Raw genomic sequence first — 18234 nt, forward strand, 5'->3', positions numbered from 1 at the left:
AAAACTCGAGTAGGTTTTTACAAACAAAAGCACAGCTTTAAAAGCAGCTGGGGCCCTCTTCAGAGATGGAGAGACTCCAAGATGACATGTGCAAGTAAAACGTGGGTGTCCTGGGCTTGTGCTGGGAGCTCTGGGGGTTCCATTTGCCGGCTGCCGTGCCAGCTGTGCGTGGTTGGGGTGGGAAGCAGTGAAAGAGCATCCTCTTAAAGGTTCAGCTGATCACCTACTCCCTTCTTGTTCCTTTTTACTTGCTCTCCCCCTCCTCTCTGCTGCCAGGAAGAATTGCAGTGGGGACACATGAATAAAGAGGAGTAACACACCGAGAGCTGGTAGGGCCAGGAAATTATTCTGAGCACCAAAAGACGTGAATTGTTAAGAGCCTGCACTCTTTCTGCCTCCTCCCTCTAGCAGCCAGCCTGGGAGGCACAGCTGAACCCATGCTGTTCTAAGTGCAGTGAATGGCCACAGTGAGGGCAAACCAGCTCCAGTGGCTTCCCACTGCTGAGGAGAATGTGCTGGGAGGGACAGGAGACAGTCAGAGAGAGAGGGAATGGGAGACATCCCTGTGCTGCTTAGACCAGGCTCATCTGTGCTGAGATTAGTTTCACTTTAGGCAGAACACTCATGTATTGTCAGGACAAGATAATTCTGTTTCAGCATAGGCTGCAGTCATACTTTTTTTTTTTTTCTTTTCCTACAGATAGCTTATATCCCTTTTCTATTTTTTTCCCCAACCTCATTTCTAGAGACAAGTTCAGTACTCTGCACAACTGCTGATGATCTGCAGGAGCCAGGAGCTTCTTCCAGCTTTCCTCTCAAAGCTTGCTGCTTAAATAAAGGATCAGAGAGAGGAATGGCTTCAGGGCCTGCTCGGAGCACTGGACAGTGCTGGATGCAGAGCACAGGGCTCAGGAGGGAAGCTGGAGTACAGATATGTGACTGTGGCTTAGTGGGATGACCTTCTGCCAACTAAGTTTTTTATAACTATATCACATAGTGTGTAGGAAGGTCTGTTTTCGGGATATTTTTGTTGATTTATTGGTCCTCCTCTGCTGCACTGTAGCTCTGCCTTCTGGGGTCCACTTAAATAAAAGGACTGAAGTAGCTCCAGGAAAGAAATGTCATACAAGCCATAGGAAGGAAAAAAGTCCTAATCCTGGGAAGCCCTAAACTTTAGGGCCAAGCCTGTGAATCTTACTGAGCCATAGTTGTCAGCCAGAATTTCTGTAGGGTCAGGGTCCTTATGAGGGCACATAAAGTTCAAAATATTTTGTAGAGCTCCTGGTTTCTTGTAGCACCCATGGTTGATGTGAGATGGTACCTAGTCATGCACTGTAGTCTGGAGGTGTTGCAGCCTCCTATATCCATAACTTTAGCTTTTTCATCCCTAAATGATAGTTTTTTCTTAGAACAAAATCCCTTCAATCTGTCAGAAGTGACTGCAGGAGGAGGAGAGATCTGTGAATTTTGGGAGTTTGTCTGCACCCTTTGGGGCCCGACTGCTTTCCCACTGCCCATTGCCATCCCTGTTGGGAAACAGAACATCTCAGCTCAGGGCTCAAGACATCAGGCTGTAGGGAAAGAAGTCCCAAAACACTGTTTGAATCTGCTTTGCTGAGGGGAGAGGGCAGCAAAGCTGACAGATCCAGCAGTGCTCACAGCTAACTTTGGAATAGTCTCCACTAGTGGAGAGGGAGCATTTTCCATGCCCGTATTTGCCAAAACTATTTGCTTGACTTTGAAACCTTCCCACATGCCTCGACACAGATGGGTGAAAGGATTGTTTTTCCTTTTTGAGTCACAGCGTTTGTGGACTGCTGCTCCTGCCAAAGAATTCCTCTGAAACTTCTAGAAAGGCAGCGCTGCCCTCTGTGAGAGCTCTTTCCTGGCTGGGTGCTCGCAGGAGCACGTGTGGAGCTCCCAGGTGTTTGTGGCACCTCCAGGGCAGGGCTTGCAGGGGCTGTCCTACCTTGCAGCATGCTCCTGTAGGCCGTGTCGGCGATGGCGTAGATGTGCGGCGGCATCTCGTGCCTCTTCTTGCCCTTGTACATGTCAATGATCTTCTCTGAGTAGATGGGCAGCTGCTTGTAGGGGTTGATCACAACGCAGAAGAGACCCGAGTAAGTCTGCAAGGGAATTCAAATAAAAGCTGGGTTTAATATCACGTGCCATGTCCAGGCTGGGAAACACAGGCATGGGCTGCAGGGAATTAATGGGATTTTAGCGGCGGCGCTCCTTTGTGCTCTGCCCAGGGTAACAAAGGAAGCAGATTTTCTGAATGTATGTGCATGGGTGGGTTCTAAGTGCACAAATCATTATTGCTAATAAGTAAGCTGCTGGAAAGTAGGTGAATTTAACAATCTGTAGAAACACTGTGACCTGATGTTAGAGCTCCTTAACTTCAGTTATTTTCATAACTGAATAATACGCATAATCCATACCCTTATCACACATAAGGGTATGGTGATAACGGTAATAATTAATATTTATATGTGTATTTTCTTATCAGAATAAGATATAAATATCTGCTCAGGTAGGCATCAAATTTTGTAAACTGAAATCCCAGGTAAGAAGCTTGGATTGATGTTTGAAAGGTTTATTTAAAAAAAGCTTCTATGAACACCATGTAACACTGATGATTGATGAGAGTCCTTAAATAAAATTGCTCAAGTTCCAAATAGGTGCCTTGAGAGACTAACCATGTCTTCACTGCGTGACTATTTCTGCAGGAAACTTAAGAAAAAATGTGGTTTGTTTCGAATTTAATGGAGGTATTAATATAAAAATATATACATAAACAAGCAAGAATATTGGCTGCCAGCTGATAGGTGTTCATCCATTCTGTCTTGGTTATTTATTTATTTATTTATTTGTTTGTTTGTTTTAAATTTTCCTTTATTTCAAAATATTCCAGCTATTGACCTGGACCAGAAATAATACCATACAATACTAAATGAAGAGCCATATTTCACAGACAATTGCTAAAAGTAAGAAATTTGCAAGGGTATTTAATAAAAAAAATTAAATCCCCAAAATAAAAAAAAACACAAACAACAACAAACACCAAATTATGAGAACATAATTCTCATATTAGCAGAGAGTATCTCATATTAGGCAGGAGTATTGTGATATTTAAACTGGCCTATGGGAAAAAAAAAATAATGGAACTGTGCTCTTTCTGATATAGGCAGAAGCAGTTTGTTTGGGTTTTTTTAAAAAAATATTTATTGTTCTGTATTTGATTTTGCTGCCGTGAGAGGAGGAGAGCGCTGTGGGCGCCACCCTGGGCCCCGGGGCTGTGTCCCAGCGTGGCCCGAGCTGTCCCCGCTGCCCGGGCAGAGGCCCCGGGAGGCTCCGGGCACAGGGATTTCCCTTTCCTGACCATAATAGGGCACGGCCCGGCACGGCCCGGCACTGCTGAGCACTTTATATGGTATCGGCACCCGGGCCCGAGCCCGGCCCGGCCCGGCCGGGCTGCTGCGCCGCTGCTGGGGACCTGCGGCTCGGCCTGGGCCTGGGGCACCCGGCCCGGGAAAACCCAGCTCAAGTCCCCGCCGGCTCTCAGCAAACCCAGGCTGAGCCCTGTGGGGAAGGAATTGCTGGGCTGGATTTTCACTGGGACGTCAGAATGAAACTGTGCTGCTCGTGTCAAAACGAGTTTTAGAGTTGCCAGCGTAACACACTTGAAAAGTGACAGTTTTGTCCTAGAATGGCCACCAAGGCCCTTACGAGAAGGACGGCAAGAGGTTTTTTTTAATAGTATAAATAGATTTACTGTACACAGTCAAATAATCTTCCCCACCCATGTAAAAAATTAGGAAAGGAAATTAAGGAAATTATTTAGGCCTCCCTTCCCTGAGATTTCCAGGTGTTTCCTGACTTGCCACATGCAGGGCTGTTTGCACACCCAGGCAAACAGTAACATAGCTTTAAAGAGCTAATTTTGAGGCACAAGAAGCAGGCTATTAAGGCAGAGCAAAAGCTGGACTGATGAAGTTCAGGAATCCTCATTTCTAACTGGACTGTGGCTGATACGATCTGTCACCTCAGGAAATTTAATGAAGCCCTCTTTTTTTGGCTGATTGTAGCTCTAGGTGCATGCTTTGCAAGGATTTGGGGGAGCTAGATTAATATAGATGATGTTTTGACATGGCCAAATGTGTGATGGAAAGTGGGGGCACTGAAATCCTTAAATCCTTCAGTGCCTTAAATCCTTCTCCCTGGGGCACAGCCTGTCTAGAGGGGCTGAATCTCTCCCCAGAGGGGCTGGAGGAAGAACATCATTTGAAATATCTTAGGGATACTTCCACGGGAGTGCTGAGCTTGGGTATCCCTCAGATTGCTACCGCTGGCTATTTACAAGAGACTGGCATAAATACACATCTGCATTGTAAATACCTAGGTTTGGGCAAAAGAGTCCAACTCAGTTCCAACATGCATATTTAGCTTTATGTACCAAAGGCAGCATTTTTCACTGTTAAGTGAAGACTGAACAAGTAGTGCCTATGAATACCACAGGAACTTGATTCCACTCTCAAATCCACTGAAGTTGCATTACTGTGTTTTTCATGCCTATATAATAATTTTTGGTGTAATTTGTGTGTGGATAAAGCAGATTCTTTTTGTTCTGAGCAATGTGAAACATGAATTAGTGGCTCATGTTTCTTCTTGCCCTTCTATCTTAATTATCTGTGATGAAGCAAAAGGCCAGGGTGATTTTCTAGTGTGCAGTCACCCAGTGAATTTCTGCACTGAATCTTTTTTTTTAATAATATTTAATGTAAATGCAAGGGGGAAGTTATTTATTTTTCCAGCTGGATTTATTATTTTTCTTTAGCAGATTTGGGAATCCCCATTTGCTCTGGAGAGAAAAATGCTGAGGACATGTTTTCTTTGAATATGTGGAACTCCAAGGGATGCAAATTAGGCAACACATGGCAAAGCCAGGAGATGGTTGTTCACAGTTAGTTTTGTAAGTGAGACTCAAATTCTCTTTAGAGGCCCCCTCTGTTTTTAAAAAGGTATGGCAGCATCTAGTAGGGCAGCACTGTGTAAAGCTGGGCAGTTTCAAGCAGGTTTTGCATACTGAAAATACAAATAACTTGTTTCGCTGCAAGTCAAATTAATGTCTTTGAAAGTTTTACCATCTTAAAATTTAGTCTCTTGAGAAAGAAAACTTAATTTCAGGTACACTTCCATTTTTGCCTCCATGAAGAACTCTTTGATTTCTAATTGCATTATCCACTCTTGGAATTCATTTCCTCTTTCTGTAGAAAGTGAAAATTCCATAAAGTAAACATAATGGAAACTCTGCAACAGCTATGCAGAGTGTTGCTGAGAATAACAACAAAGAAATACCCAATCCCCCATTCTTTTAATTCTTGCAACAATGCAGAATATTTTCAGAAAAAGTCTATTTTAATCATTAAGGCTGTATGTTTTGATAAAAGAGCACATGACTCCACATGTTCACCTGCAAGCTTAAAATCCAATAAACTCAAATAATGAAAAGTTGGGAACTCTAGCTTCTTTCAGGAATTTGATAATTTGCATTTCAGTACATTCCTGAAGGAAAGATCTTAAGCTTAGCTCTTTGAAGTTACACATAACAAGTAAGTAGTTTCTTTGTTGTAGTCCATATAACTATCTTACTTTTTGCTTCATTTCCTACTTTCCAATTTAGCATTCCTCATATTAGTAATAAGACCTTGACTACTGTTTCTACTTAAGCTCTGTACTTTCTTTTACTCATCAGTGGTCTGTCATGCAAGTAAAATTTTCATAGATTGAAACCTTAGATAACTTTGCAGCACAGCAGAGGAATCCTTCATGTAAAATCAAAGATAACAGCTAAATTCCTTGGAAAAGTTTTGGGGCTTTCTTACTGTGCTGTTTGCTTACTGTTGATGTGGATAGATTACAGGGTTATCAATATCAAAATATTCTTGTGTTAATGGACTTGTGAAGACTGAAAGAAAGAATAATCCTGCCATAACTCACATGAACATAGAGAAATTATAATTTGTCCAGGCTTGTCTGATCTGTAACTTGACCAACATGAGGGACAAAAACGTTTTGTGGATGTGTGACTTTGCTTCAGTGACACACTGGTACGTGCAAGTACTCTTGCCTGAATTCCAGTGGGCTTGTCCCTTTATCCACACATAAGGTTTAACTCCAGCACCACCAAACCAGAACTTTTCAGCTGCCTTTCAGTGGGAGTTTTGCCTGAGAAAAATTGCATGATTTGCCTTTTCTGTATGCTCTTTTTGCAAGTTACTGGAAAATTGTTTCGGTTTACATTGAATTAATTTAAAAGTCCCTATAATTTTTTTTTTCCCAAACAGCAGGACTCAGATTTTGTTCCCCTATCAGAGAGGACTTTCCAGGCCAACAATATTCTTTCAGAATCTGTAAATTTTGTGGAAGAAACCTTAATGTGTTTTAATTTAGTTAAGTAAAGAAGCAATTATCAAAGAAGCAGGAGAATCATGGGGAATAAAGTGAATTTGCAACATTTTCGGGTTAGGATGCCATTGCTGGGAGTTAGTGCTTGTGTGGCAGTGTTACACAAGGCCTGTATCCCAGACAGTAGCTGGGACCCACCTCGTTGTCTGTGGGACATGGTCACATGCAATAGGAAATGCTCTGTGTGTGTTTGGGTCTACTCACATAGATTAGACCTGAGAAGTATCTCTCCCTCAGATTGTGCAGCACTGAAGCTTCATTGAGGCAAGTCAGCTCTGCCATGTCCTCCACTTTGGAGAACTTTGGAGGGTTCATCTTCTGGATGTCATCCTTGCTCAGTGTCACTTTCTTTCCATTTTCTGCCAGTTCAACTGTCACCTCATCCCCTTTCTCTTCCTTGATACTTGCTGCTTCAAATCCATGTTTCTCTGATGGAATCCAAACCAGTTTCTTTGCTGACCAGTCAGCCTGGGCAAGTGGGTTGTTGATGAAGTTTTTGTCCACAAAGAGGAATTTCTCATCATCGCTGAGAGGTTTTTGAGCCATTTTGACTCAGCAGACACCTGTTGAGGAAGCAAAAGATTCTGCTTTAAAGGGGGATAAAGGAAGGCAAATGTGGAGACGTTCCAGACAAAACACATTTGTCAAATCTGCCATGCAGTAGGTCCAAAGCATTATAGGTCCTGTGTCATATCTCACATTTCCATGTGAATTGCTTAGTGCCTGTGCAATGAGACAGTCAGAACTGCACCAGGACCACCAGCTGAGCACCTTCCTGCAGCCTCAGCTCTTGCCCATCACAAAATTAATTGAATTCAGACAAACAAAATTTCTCATCACCCAAATGCTGTTGGGTGCATACCGAAATATCAGTGCAATAATGAAATAAACAGTAGAAGAATGGTTCCCACGCTGTGTTCCAGCAAGGACAGAAATGAATCTTTCTTGCAAAGGACTATTTCCAATCACTTAATACCATTTCATTTGGAGAAGAATAAGATTAAGTAAGACAAGGTCAACAGAAAAGCAGAAAAAAATGTTTTTGTCAATACTGCTGGTGAAGGAGAAGTAATTTAGAGTTAGCCCCTCCCCACAGATTCTAGCATGGGTCAGACAGTAGGAGCTGATCATTTCTGAAGGATAAATGTCTATCACATGAGAGAGAGAAGAAATGAAACAAGCCTGGAATTGCCTCAGCTAAAAGATACTCTGAACCATGACACTCAGACTGGAAGGACGATAAATCTGTGTCATGCAGTCACACGTGGATAAAGCAGCTGGAAGTATCTGCCCCCTAGGTGAGAGCCAGGGGAGAGTTTAGGCTGCTTTGCACCGTGCTGAGACTGGAGGCAGCTGCTCTCCTGCTCTGGCCACTGAAGTCTGGATGTGGCTGCAAGATCAGTGCTGACAGTGCTGGAGCTTTCTAAGTGCTCTGCTCTATCCCATGGGGGCACAGGTCTAAATGAAGGAAGGAGTACACAGGGGATTTGTGGTTTGCTCCAGGGCAGAAAGAGTGTGCTGGCTGGGAAACCTGCTGTGCAGTGGAGCAGAGAGGAGAGCTGGGGAGGAGCTACAAAGAGCTGTGCCCAAGAAAAACATCTCTAGGAGACAGAGGCTGTTTCATTTCCTTATTGAGAATGAGTTTAATATTTACAGCATTCAAACAAACGTGAATCTGGAGGGAGCTTGGAGAACTGACTGCTAAAGATGTCAGCAGTCAACCCATAAGCAGGACAATATTTGTAACAACCAAGCTCTGTGGTATGTAGCCAAATGGACACACTGTGCTCTGGGAGTATCAGAGCTTGCTTTCCAAATATTTGTCCCTGAAGCCTTCCCACAGATTAAGGTTTTTTTGCAAGGCCACACTCTATGAGGGGTCTGAGAAGGAAACATGGATCATGCAGAAGGTGATATAAAGCTTAAAACCAAAACTAGGATTTGTAGAGATGCCTAAGAAGGTTAGATGATATCCCACTGAAATCCAGTGGAAATTAGATGCCCTAGCTTTTTAAACTCCTGTGACAATTGTCTTGTCTTAAAAAAAAAAAAAAAAAAAAAAAAAAAAAAGGCAAACCAAAAAAGCTAAATGTGCTTGTTCTAGAGCCTTGCCTGGAAATCCCAAAGAGGAAAATTCACCCAGATAATCCATGAAGGTGCAATGTGTGAGGGAGACCCTGTGCACTGCCATTGGCCCCTGAGCAGCGTTCCCTGCTGTCGAGGCTCTGCGAGGGAGCATCTGTAGGATGTGGCCCTCTGCTCGCTCCCAGGAGATTCTTGGAAGAGAGCAAGAGGAAACTATTTGACCTCTGTGTGGATTAAGGCAGAAAATGCTCCCTGGCTGCCAAGAGGGCTGGTAGAGCTGCACAGTTCCAATAATGGAGATGGTATTCTCTCCTGCTGAGCTCTCCAGCTGGCGGCTGCGGGGAAAGCTGCTGCACAGGGGAGCCATGGAAGCTCTGCCCCATCCCAGAGCTGCAGCTCCTGGGCCACGGGGCTCAGGGAGCAGCAGGAGCTGCCCTGGCCTCTCCCGCTGCTGTGGCAACAGGCAAGGCACCTTCTCCACCCCACTGCCCCAGCAGCACGGGAGGAACTGCTGCAGCAGTGGAGACGGGGATTTCAGCCCATCCTATGGCCAGAAGAGAGCTCGAAGGCCATGCTGAAGCATCAGAATGGTTGGATAGAGCTGCCTGTGGCTAAATGCCAGGTGACAGCACTTTTATATCAATAGGAATTAGGTACTGCTCTCAGAAACACCAAAAGTGAGACTGAACTGCAGGGCTGAGCTTCATGGAGTGAAATCCTGCTATTCGGAGGCTGCCCACAGAAAATGATGGAAATCAAACTGCCAAATCATCCTGACCACCCACCTGAAAAACCCAACTGTAGCTAAAACTGTTGGCTTGTTACAAAACATGTCACACTGGGACATCCCACAGGTTTGTTCTGTTGCCCAAGGACCAAGGAAGGAGAAGTTTCTTTCTTTGTTACATGCTAAGTCAAAAACATCTTCCACAGATTCTAGCATGAAACTCAGAGCTGGTCTGTCTGTATTTGACTACGTTCTCCTACTTCTTCCTGTATGTACATAGTAAGATGCAGAAAGTTTTCAATTCAATCTTTTTCAATGCAAGATCCATTTGGAAGGTATGTAAGGTGGGATGAACTGCAGAACATGGAAATACAGGTTCTTATTCCCTAGATCCAAACACTAGGACTAGTTTGAATATAGTAAGAATAGATCCCCTACATGAACTGGTGAATAGACAATCTGAACTGGATCCCAGAACTACTCTGAAACGCAATGAGGAGAAAACATGGATTTATGTGAAAAGAACTTTTCATCACTGAACTTCTGGAATCTAAGGATAGAGTTTTAGCAGCTTCTGGCTATCACTGTATTAAAAAAGGAAATGCAGTTATGAAGTGTGGATTAATGGCTATTAATAATTTAATTTATTTATTAATGTGCACTATTCATGTTCATTATAAAGGAAAGTCTTCCATTTGAATGAAAGGGGTAGAATGTAAGCTCCACAAACTCAACTAAATTTGTCGTGGTGAGGACTAATGAGCTGCTAATGAGCTGCTGAAGCTTTCTGATTAATAATTGGCACAATATCTTCTGGTTCATCTCTGACCAAGACTGCGCTGCACTGGGCCAGTATGTGATTGATACTGGGGAAATGGGCCAAGGGGAAAGACTCCTTTCTCAGCAGCCTGCTGAGAACATTCCCTGGGAAGGCAAAATTGACCCTTTAGCCAGTTCCTAGGTTTCACCCATAGGACTGGCAGAGAGAAATGGAGACCCCAATCCATGTGCAAGAGTTGGTAGGAGGTTCTCATCCATTTAGCCCAAATCATGTACAAGAGTATACACTTTATACCCAGAAGTGAGTTATCCTGAGAGAGGGAGAAGGAAAAGCAATCACAAAAATACTATTGACATGAAGTTTCTTGCCTTGGAATTGTGCCAAATTACACCTAACCTGATCCATTTTTTTGTATTTATCTAACACACAAACATACATGGATACTTCCACAGCTATTCCTCTGTCTGCTGTCCTGCTATGGAGATATCTGGCTGACCTTCACTGTCTTTTCCCTTTTCATGTTAATGACCAAAGCTGAATGCTGTCTTTAAAACTAGTTTATCCTGAGTATATTATTTCAAGGATGAAATATAAATATTCCCAGGAAGTGCACTTTAATTAAAAGGTTATTGGCCAAGTAGAATTGCCTCCTGAGTCAGAGCTTGGAGGGAGTGCTTTTCCCCTAAGAAAAAGATAAAGGACACTTCTCCCTTCCTCTGCAGTATGTGCAATATAAATCTTTATCACATCTGTATAGGGAATAATTATTGCAACAGAAGAACATATAACCAGTTATTTTAAAAAACCAAGTCCTGCTCTCATGAGTAGTTTCTGATGGAAGAGTGTAGCAGTAACCTGCTCTTGACTCCAACTGCATTTCTTGGGCTACAGTAATTCTTGACTATGATCTTTCCAGTTTCCTTATCTTTTACTTTTCCAGTACTTAACTGAATCATCCAACTGAGCACTGCTTGGAAAAAAGGATAATCAAAAGATAATCTAGGAGTGAATCCTAACCTTGTGATCTTCATTTAGGAACTGGAATTCCCCAGCATTGACAGCTTTATCATGAGCACTTCTATCAATCCCTCCTGGCCTTTCACCTTTTTTTGGTAATGCATTCTCCATATACTTCAATTAAATTCTCTGTAAGTGCCTCAGTTTATAGTAAAGTCTTCTCACCTTTGTAATTTGTGAGTTACTACATAACTCTGACTAAACACTTGATTCATTCTCTAATTTTCAAAAGAAATTTGCCATAGTTATTGCCAGTGTTATAAACTGTAAAAATTAGAAAAGGAGGGAAAAAAAGGGATAAATTCCCTTTATCTGAAAAATACCAGCTATTTCAAATTCTTGCAATGTCATTCTATTAACTGAATAAAATTCTGTATATTGATCATAATTCACAAATAATCCATAATTTAACTGGACTTTGCACAAGTTGGAAAGCTGCCTCTAGCTCTTGGCTTCTCCTAAAATTAACATACTTAAAAGCCATCAGATTTGCAACTAATAAGACTCTGTGATTTCCAAAGCATTGGGATCTCTGCATACATCCCCATGCTGCCTTTTATGGAGATGTTCTGCTCAATACTCCCTGTTCCGCAAAAATGTAATGATAACAAATTCAAAACAAATACCTTTTAGGGACTAGTGTGTCAATTGCAAATGAGATAATAAAATTCATTGTTTACATCCAAGCGAACACAGCCAGGGCAGAATCGGGCACTAAACTGAAGTGACAACTTAATCAGAGCTTTGCTCTCGGGGGGTTCATTGGTTCAGCCCCTGCCTGAGAGGCTTGAGGGAAGGGGGGACTTGGGGAGTCCAGCAAGTCAGTCCATCCAGACAATCCTGCTGCAAACAGCCTTTCAGGGCAGAGCTGGGAGTGAAGGGCAAGGTGGGCTTGTCTTTCAACAAGTGTCTTTTAGAAAAGGTTTTACTAATATGGAGGTATTAGATAATGACAAGCCTTCTGATTTCTCTTATATTGAAAATATCTCATGATGCTTCTTAATTATGAAAACATAGATGCCTTTCACATAAATATCAACATTTTTATAGGTGTGCATGCACACAGACACAGACACACACTCACAAATATAGGTGAAAGAAGTCCGTGAACCTCTGGGATGGTGCTGAAGCTGCTTTCTGCACTGCCATCTACTGTCGTTTAAATTTACTTAAGGAATTTTCTTAGAATTTTGTTGCTTTATTTTCCATTTTAAAAATAGGCATGTCACCTTTGAAATTTCTGTAGTTCAGTAAATTGTCAGATTAGTTTTGCTTCAAATTTGTTCCCAGCACATTAAAAACATACATATGTAATGCTGGGCATTTATGTAAAAGTTATTCCATTCCTTCTAATTTTTAAGCAGTTTTCCTGTTTAAAGAACAAGTTACTGATGAACTGATTATTTTATTTTGGTCCTTTATTAGGATTGAGAGGCTAGGAACACTTAAAGATGACCAGCAGCTCAGGTTTCTCATTCCCAAATGCACAAGTGATGGTTACCTGCAGCAGCTGCCGTGACCACCTGCACTGCCCTGCACCTTGTGGCAGCGTTGCTGCTGGCTCAGAGCACGACTCCTTCTCTGCAGCCAGTGTCTTTCAGGCTCGACCCAGTAATGGCAGTGTTAGCAGTGACCAGAAGCAGGCTAGAACATCAGTGCCCACTTTCAGCATGCACAGTCTCTATGCATTTTAAGCAGAACACAAACCAGGATGAATTGCCCGAGCACGTCTGATAGGTCTGTTCCCATCCCCAGGTTAATGCTCTGGATGCGTTTGCAGAGCAGAGTAAGAGTTAACTTGCCAGAGTCCCCATCCCAAAGCGTGTGACAGAGCCCCCAGCCCTGTCCCCAGCAGGGCCCTCGCCCCCCCGTGGTACTCACAGGTGTCCAATGGGGGGAGCAGAGCGAGTTGGAGATACAGCCACCAGCCGGGACAGCCCAAGTCCTTGCTGCCTTTGCAACCTCCCTATATAGAGGAGGAGAATCTTGTCAGTGGGGAGGGGCCCTGGAAACCACGTCCTGCTGGAAAATCCTTTTGGTACCTGGCTTAAAAAACACAGCCTGAGCCAAGGACCTTGTTCCCAGCAGGGCCTAACCCTAGGCTGTGGCCCCTGCCCCAGCTGCTTTTTAGGGAAGCAATCTGGTTCTGGCTTTCAAAAAGATGTATGAAAGGGGTGCCCCTAAATCACAAGTTCAGGGTTTCACCCTTTTTCCCTGCCTTTAACTCCTTCCTGCCTTGGCAGTCTCTCTGCCCCTCATGGCCCTGTGCCTAGAAGGGCAAAGGACAGGTCACAGGCCCATGTGGCACAGGATGTTTCCTACCCACTGTCAGTGCATTTTGTTGGAGCTAAGTCCCTGAGTTCAGTGGTTGCTTGGGCAAAGAGGATATTCCTAACACAGCAGAACTGTGTGGGTGGAAGTGGCTCTGGGTCTCCCTGTGTTTATGTGACATTTGGAGCCTGGGGCTGGTTTAAGCCTCCTTTGCCCCGGGATATGGGAGGGTTGTTTGCCACCTTCCCAGCAGATTTGCCAGCGTTTCTTTTGCGATCCAGTGTGCAGCTCAGTTCTTGAGAAAGGACTGTAAATACTTGTTCATATACAAGAAATACCTCCCTGTGCCCGTAAATGTAGAAGAGAAGTGGTGAAGAGCTGGGGGAGCACAGTCCCTGGGATGCATGGACAGAACAGGGAGCAGGCACTGTGTGCTGGCAGGGAGAGCAGGGCAGGGTGCTGGGAGCCAGACCTGCAGGGGTTAGGGAGTGCTCTGGTCCTCATCAAACCTTCCTCAGACCCCCCAAACCTTCAGTCCCCAGCTGTCCCCCCTCCTTCCTCTCCTAGTAGCCAACAGCCTTGTGCAGTAGGACCTGTGGATGGAGATATCCCAAAAAGGGAAAGCTAGGATCCTCTAGGAATTCCCATCAACGTGCCAAATGCAAAATACCGAAACAACCCCCTCTCAGCAACAGACTAAATATGGTGTATACCCAAAGGATCAGAGCACAGGCCTGAGTGAAATTATTTCTCTTAACATCAACAGCTCTGTCTTCTCTGGAAAATAAACCCTCCTGGGGAAGATGGATGGGGCTCATATTGGTCTCATCATCCTAAAAAAATACTTATGAGGGGAGGCTGGGCTGAAAACCTCTGCTGTCACTGGGTCAGGAACTTGCAGGTGTGATAGACCTGTAGCCCCTTCTTCTAGTTCTGGCCAGTGGTGAAAAAATTTCAACAAAGAGGAGAGAGGGAAAGAGCCCTGGGGTTTCTGCTCTGCAACATTTCAGAAATATGAGATGCATGGTCAAGTTTGGGCCTCAGCTGGATAAGACCAGATTTGCCAGGGCAGTAACACAGTCCCAGCGGTCACAGACTGTCCTGCCAGAGGAAGGGTTGGTGTCTGCAGTGGTGTGGGGCTGTCACAGAGCCATGCAGAGCCTTCCAGGACCCAGCAGCGCCATATCAGACCTGTGCATGTGTGACTTTGCTGGAGAAAAGCCAGGGAAATGATCACCACCACATAAATCCAAGAAACTTGTCCTTGTTAGCAGAAAGTTCCTCACAGGGCAGGGTAATTCACCCTATCTTACTTTTTTCCCCTGCAGTTTCTTGATTGCAAATTTATCTTTTAATTAGAAACACAGTGAAATACAAGGGGATCCTCTGAAAAGTATGATCATTTTAACATGCATCAAAGTTATTCTAAGTTCCTTTTAAACACATGCAGCTGTTTCACAAAACCAGGCACATTATAATAGTAGCTTAAAAAGGAGTGGAAATTATTCTGGCTGGTCTGCAAACCACTGCACACGCAGGCTTGCTGCCCGAGGAGGGAGTTTAACAGCAGCGGTGCTGGAGGGTGATATATGATGTGACATTAAACGGAGCTGGAAAGTCCAAAAAATATTACTGCTGGGACTGAAAGAGTTGCACTCTCAAGCCATGTGGGGTAGGAAATGATGAGAATAAGCTTGGCTTCCAACCTTCAGTTAAAAGCTAATGTAATAATATAGTAATCTGACAGCCTGGCTGGGGGTTCCTGAAAGTTGTGGTGTTTGTTTTAAACCAAAGTTGCCTCAGAATGAAAGCTGTGGATTTCCAGTGGATGATGAGTTTGTCACAGGAAAATAAGCTTTGTTCACACCCCCTTGATTTGCTTATTTATTTGTTTTAATTACTTTTCTAGAAAAAAAAAAATTATTAAGCAGCCTAACCTTAAATATCTCCTTACTGAATTTGCACGGTAAATATTGTTCTTGGGGAAAAGAAAGAGGACCCAAGAAGGAAAATAATAAACTTTAAGCTGCCTTACTATGGTGTAACCTGAACACAAGAGAGGGGAAAAAAGAAAAGCACAGATGGTGATGTTAGTTAGTTAAATAAAGCATCAGGTAAGTAATTTTTGTTTTGTTTAAAAATGTTTTTACTTAAATTTTACCAACCACGTTTCTCTAAGATGACAAATGTAATTAGAACAGGTAATGGTACCGGTGGATTACCACCTGTGTCAAGCAGCAGGAGGGACAGTCTGTGTCCAAGCCAGGACAATCAATCCTGAGAACAGTCTGATGAGGGAAAATACTCCAACTGCTTGATGTTTGTGCTTCACACTGGCTGCAGGTGGTCAGGTGAAGCCTATGAAGTGCACAGAGCAGGTCTGAATCAGCTGCTGCTGAAAGGGTGTATTTGCAAGTGTGAACAAACCTTTTGGGCTTTCTTTTCTTAAAGGTGATTACCCAAGGCTAATCAGTCCTCCGGAAAACTGATCCAGTGACACCGAGATCGGGTGCCTGACATTAGGGTGCTCAGGAAGGAAAATGTAACTGACTCCTCAGGGGGAGCTGATAAAGCTTCAAAAAATCTCCTCTGTGCAGGACAGAAACTGAAACCTCTGAAACAGCACGGCTGCCCTGCAGTCGAGAGACACAGTTTGCTCTCGTTCAAGGGGAGAGCAAAAATTTGGTCTTGAAGAATTTTTTATTTTTAAAACTTGTGGGTTAAGTTCTTCCAAAGTGCTTTCCAGATCTGATATCCACCCCAGACTTCACTGGCTCCTTGTCACCTTCACTTGTGATAATGTGCTTAGACAACAAACAGCCTCTTTTAATGGCATTCCCTCCATAATGCTCTTGGTTAATGTTCTATCTCCAACAAAACTCAGAAATGCATTTTGCTATTTAAAGACCCTAAACTTCTATATGCTTGTATCTTTTCTTTTTTCATTTTCTGTTGTCAGTAGAAAGAATAAGGGCAGTTAATACAAGACATCCCAGGCTGTACTTATGCAACTTCCGAAGTTAAGAAACTAATTTTTGTGTATGCTCACCTATATGTCAATTTCTTCTAAAACCTAAACCTGTGACTCTAGGGCTGTGAAATATTTTTATCTAAACATTGATCTCGCCTTAAAATTTTAAGGAATGCTAAGTGCATCCATGTGGGAAAGATTTTGCAATTCCTCTTCACCCAATAACAAGGCAGGCAGCCTGACATTCAGAGGACTTGCTGTATGTCAGCATCTTCAAAGATACTCTCATATTTCATGTACTGTCAAGATAAATGCTAGACAATTAATAATATGATTGGACCAGTATATTTTCATAGACATATTTCAAAGCTCTGTTGTAAATAAACATCCCTGGAAATACACTTTAATTTGCTTTTGGTTTGCTTGTACAATGATTATGCTTTGAAACAAGAGATTGTTTCTAACCCACAGATGTGGCTGTGAGGGTATTGGAGAGTTAGATGAAATGCAAGTTACACCCAGAGCAAACAGGCCAAATTCCACCCACTGTCCAACAGTGTCCGTACAATGGGTGAATCCCCAGAGAAAATAGTGCAAAGATTCCCTTTGTTTCAAATGTAGTTTGTCTCTGATTTCAGACATACATCTTTACCTCAAAGCTCAGTGAAGGATTTCCTTGTAGCAGCCTCTGCTTTCCTGACTGGAGAGAGGAGCCTGCTGAGCTGGCTTGGGAAAGGGCAGGTACCAAAAATCCCTTTGCCTTCTTCAGCCTAAGGAATTTTTTTTTTTTTTTTTATTTCTACCACTAAAAATTCATTTCCCAGGGAGCTCCATGGCACCTGGGCAGCATCTGAATGATCTATGGTGGGAAGACAGAAAGCAGAAGCAGTGGCTTTGGTTACATTGAAACATTTGCATAGCAGAGGTTTGAGCTTTTGTGTTTTCAGAGCCTTTTTCTTTGCCCTTGAGAAGACAATTCAGAATCCAAACATACGTAACAATTTGATCCAGTGCTTCATGGAAAAACACAGGTCTAGCACTGAAATTCCAGAAAATCAAATTAAAAATTCAGGGATGGCTCTTCAGTCCAGCAGCTGAAGATGACAGAGGTGTGAGCACAGAGCACACAGATTCCCTTGCCTGATCCAGTGGTCAGCTGCCACTGCTGCAGAGCTGCAGAGGACTTAGAGATGGATTTGATTGAGGTTTATTTGCAAACACACGTCCTCCCCTCCTGGCAGCAGTCCTGGGACACTCACAGATCAGCCAACGAGGAGCTGCCAGCACTGCCAGTCACACAGAGGAGATGAGCTCACTGCTGAGCTTCAAATGGATAAATGCAGCCTCTCTGCAATTCCACAGCAGAGTACAGGCTGCTGGGAGAAATAAGAGTATCCCTGTGATGCTAACTGGGTCAAATCAAGATAAAAGCAAAATTTCACAGTGTGTGCAACTTGGGGTCCTTGCAACTTCACAAACTGCAGGTTCTCTTCCTCTCTTCCCCCCTCCACTGTACCATTTATCTAACAATAAAGATTTTTAAGTACCTGACTCTAGAGATTTATTTATACAAAACTCCTCTCAGTACCACTGGATATATTTAACATTCATGCATTTTGTTAAAATGAGAAGAGAAAAAATAGATGTTATTTTTTATGTACCCCTGCAAGTTTGGCTTTTAAAATTACATTTCAAAACATTTAAAATTACCATTTCAAAACATGTAAATACCTCAGCTAAAAAAGAGTTCTGGGAATCAGTAATCTACTATCAACTTTATTTTTAGCTTTGCCTGACTTAGAGTTTCATGCTGTTTGGGAAAAAAACCCAGAAGTTCCTTCACCTCCCATATACCCAGTGTTACACTGTACAATTTATAGCAACTCCAGATGGAAAAAACTTACTCTTGTTTGT

The 18234-nt window shown here is 43.1% G+C and overlaps 1 protein-coding gene across 3 annotated transcripts in view; it reads right to left on the reverse strand.

The window, feature by feature from the left end:
• MYH11 (myosin heavy chain 11) overlaps positions 1-13009 on the reverse strand; it is a 54876-nt gene extending 41867 nt beyond the window's left edge. For all 3 annotated transcript variants that reach the window (XM_053957160.1, XM_053957159.1, XM_053957161.1), the window contains exons 1-3: positions 12960-13009; positions 6673-7031; positions 1970-2126 (exon numbers count right to left, since the gene is read on the reverse strand). In XM_053957160.1, the coding sequence (XP_053813135.1) occupies positions 1970-2126; positions 6673-7014 (499 nt within the window). In that variant the 5' untranslated portion in view covers positions 7015-7031; positions 12960-13009. The remainder of the gene's footprint in view (positions 1-1969; positions 2127-6672; positions 7032-12959) is intronic.
• Positions 13010-18234: the final 5225 nt, after the last annotated feature.

The sequence above is a fragment of the Vidua chalybeata genome, chromosome 16 (assembly GCF_026979565.1).
Source record: "Vidua chalybeata isolate OUT-0048 chromosome 16, bVidCha1 merged haplotype, whole genome shotgun sequence".
Classification (NCBI taxonomy): Eukaryota; Metazoa; Chordata; class Aves; order Passeriformes; family Viduidae; genus Vidua; species Vidua chalybeata.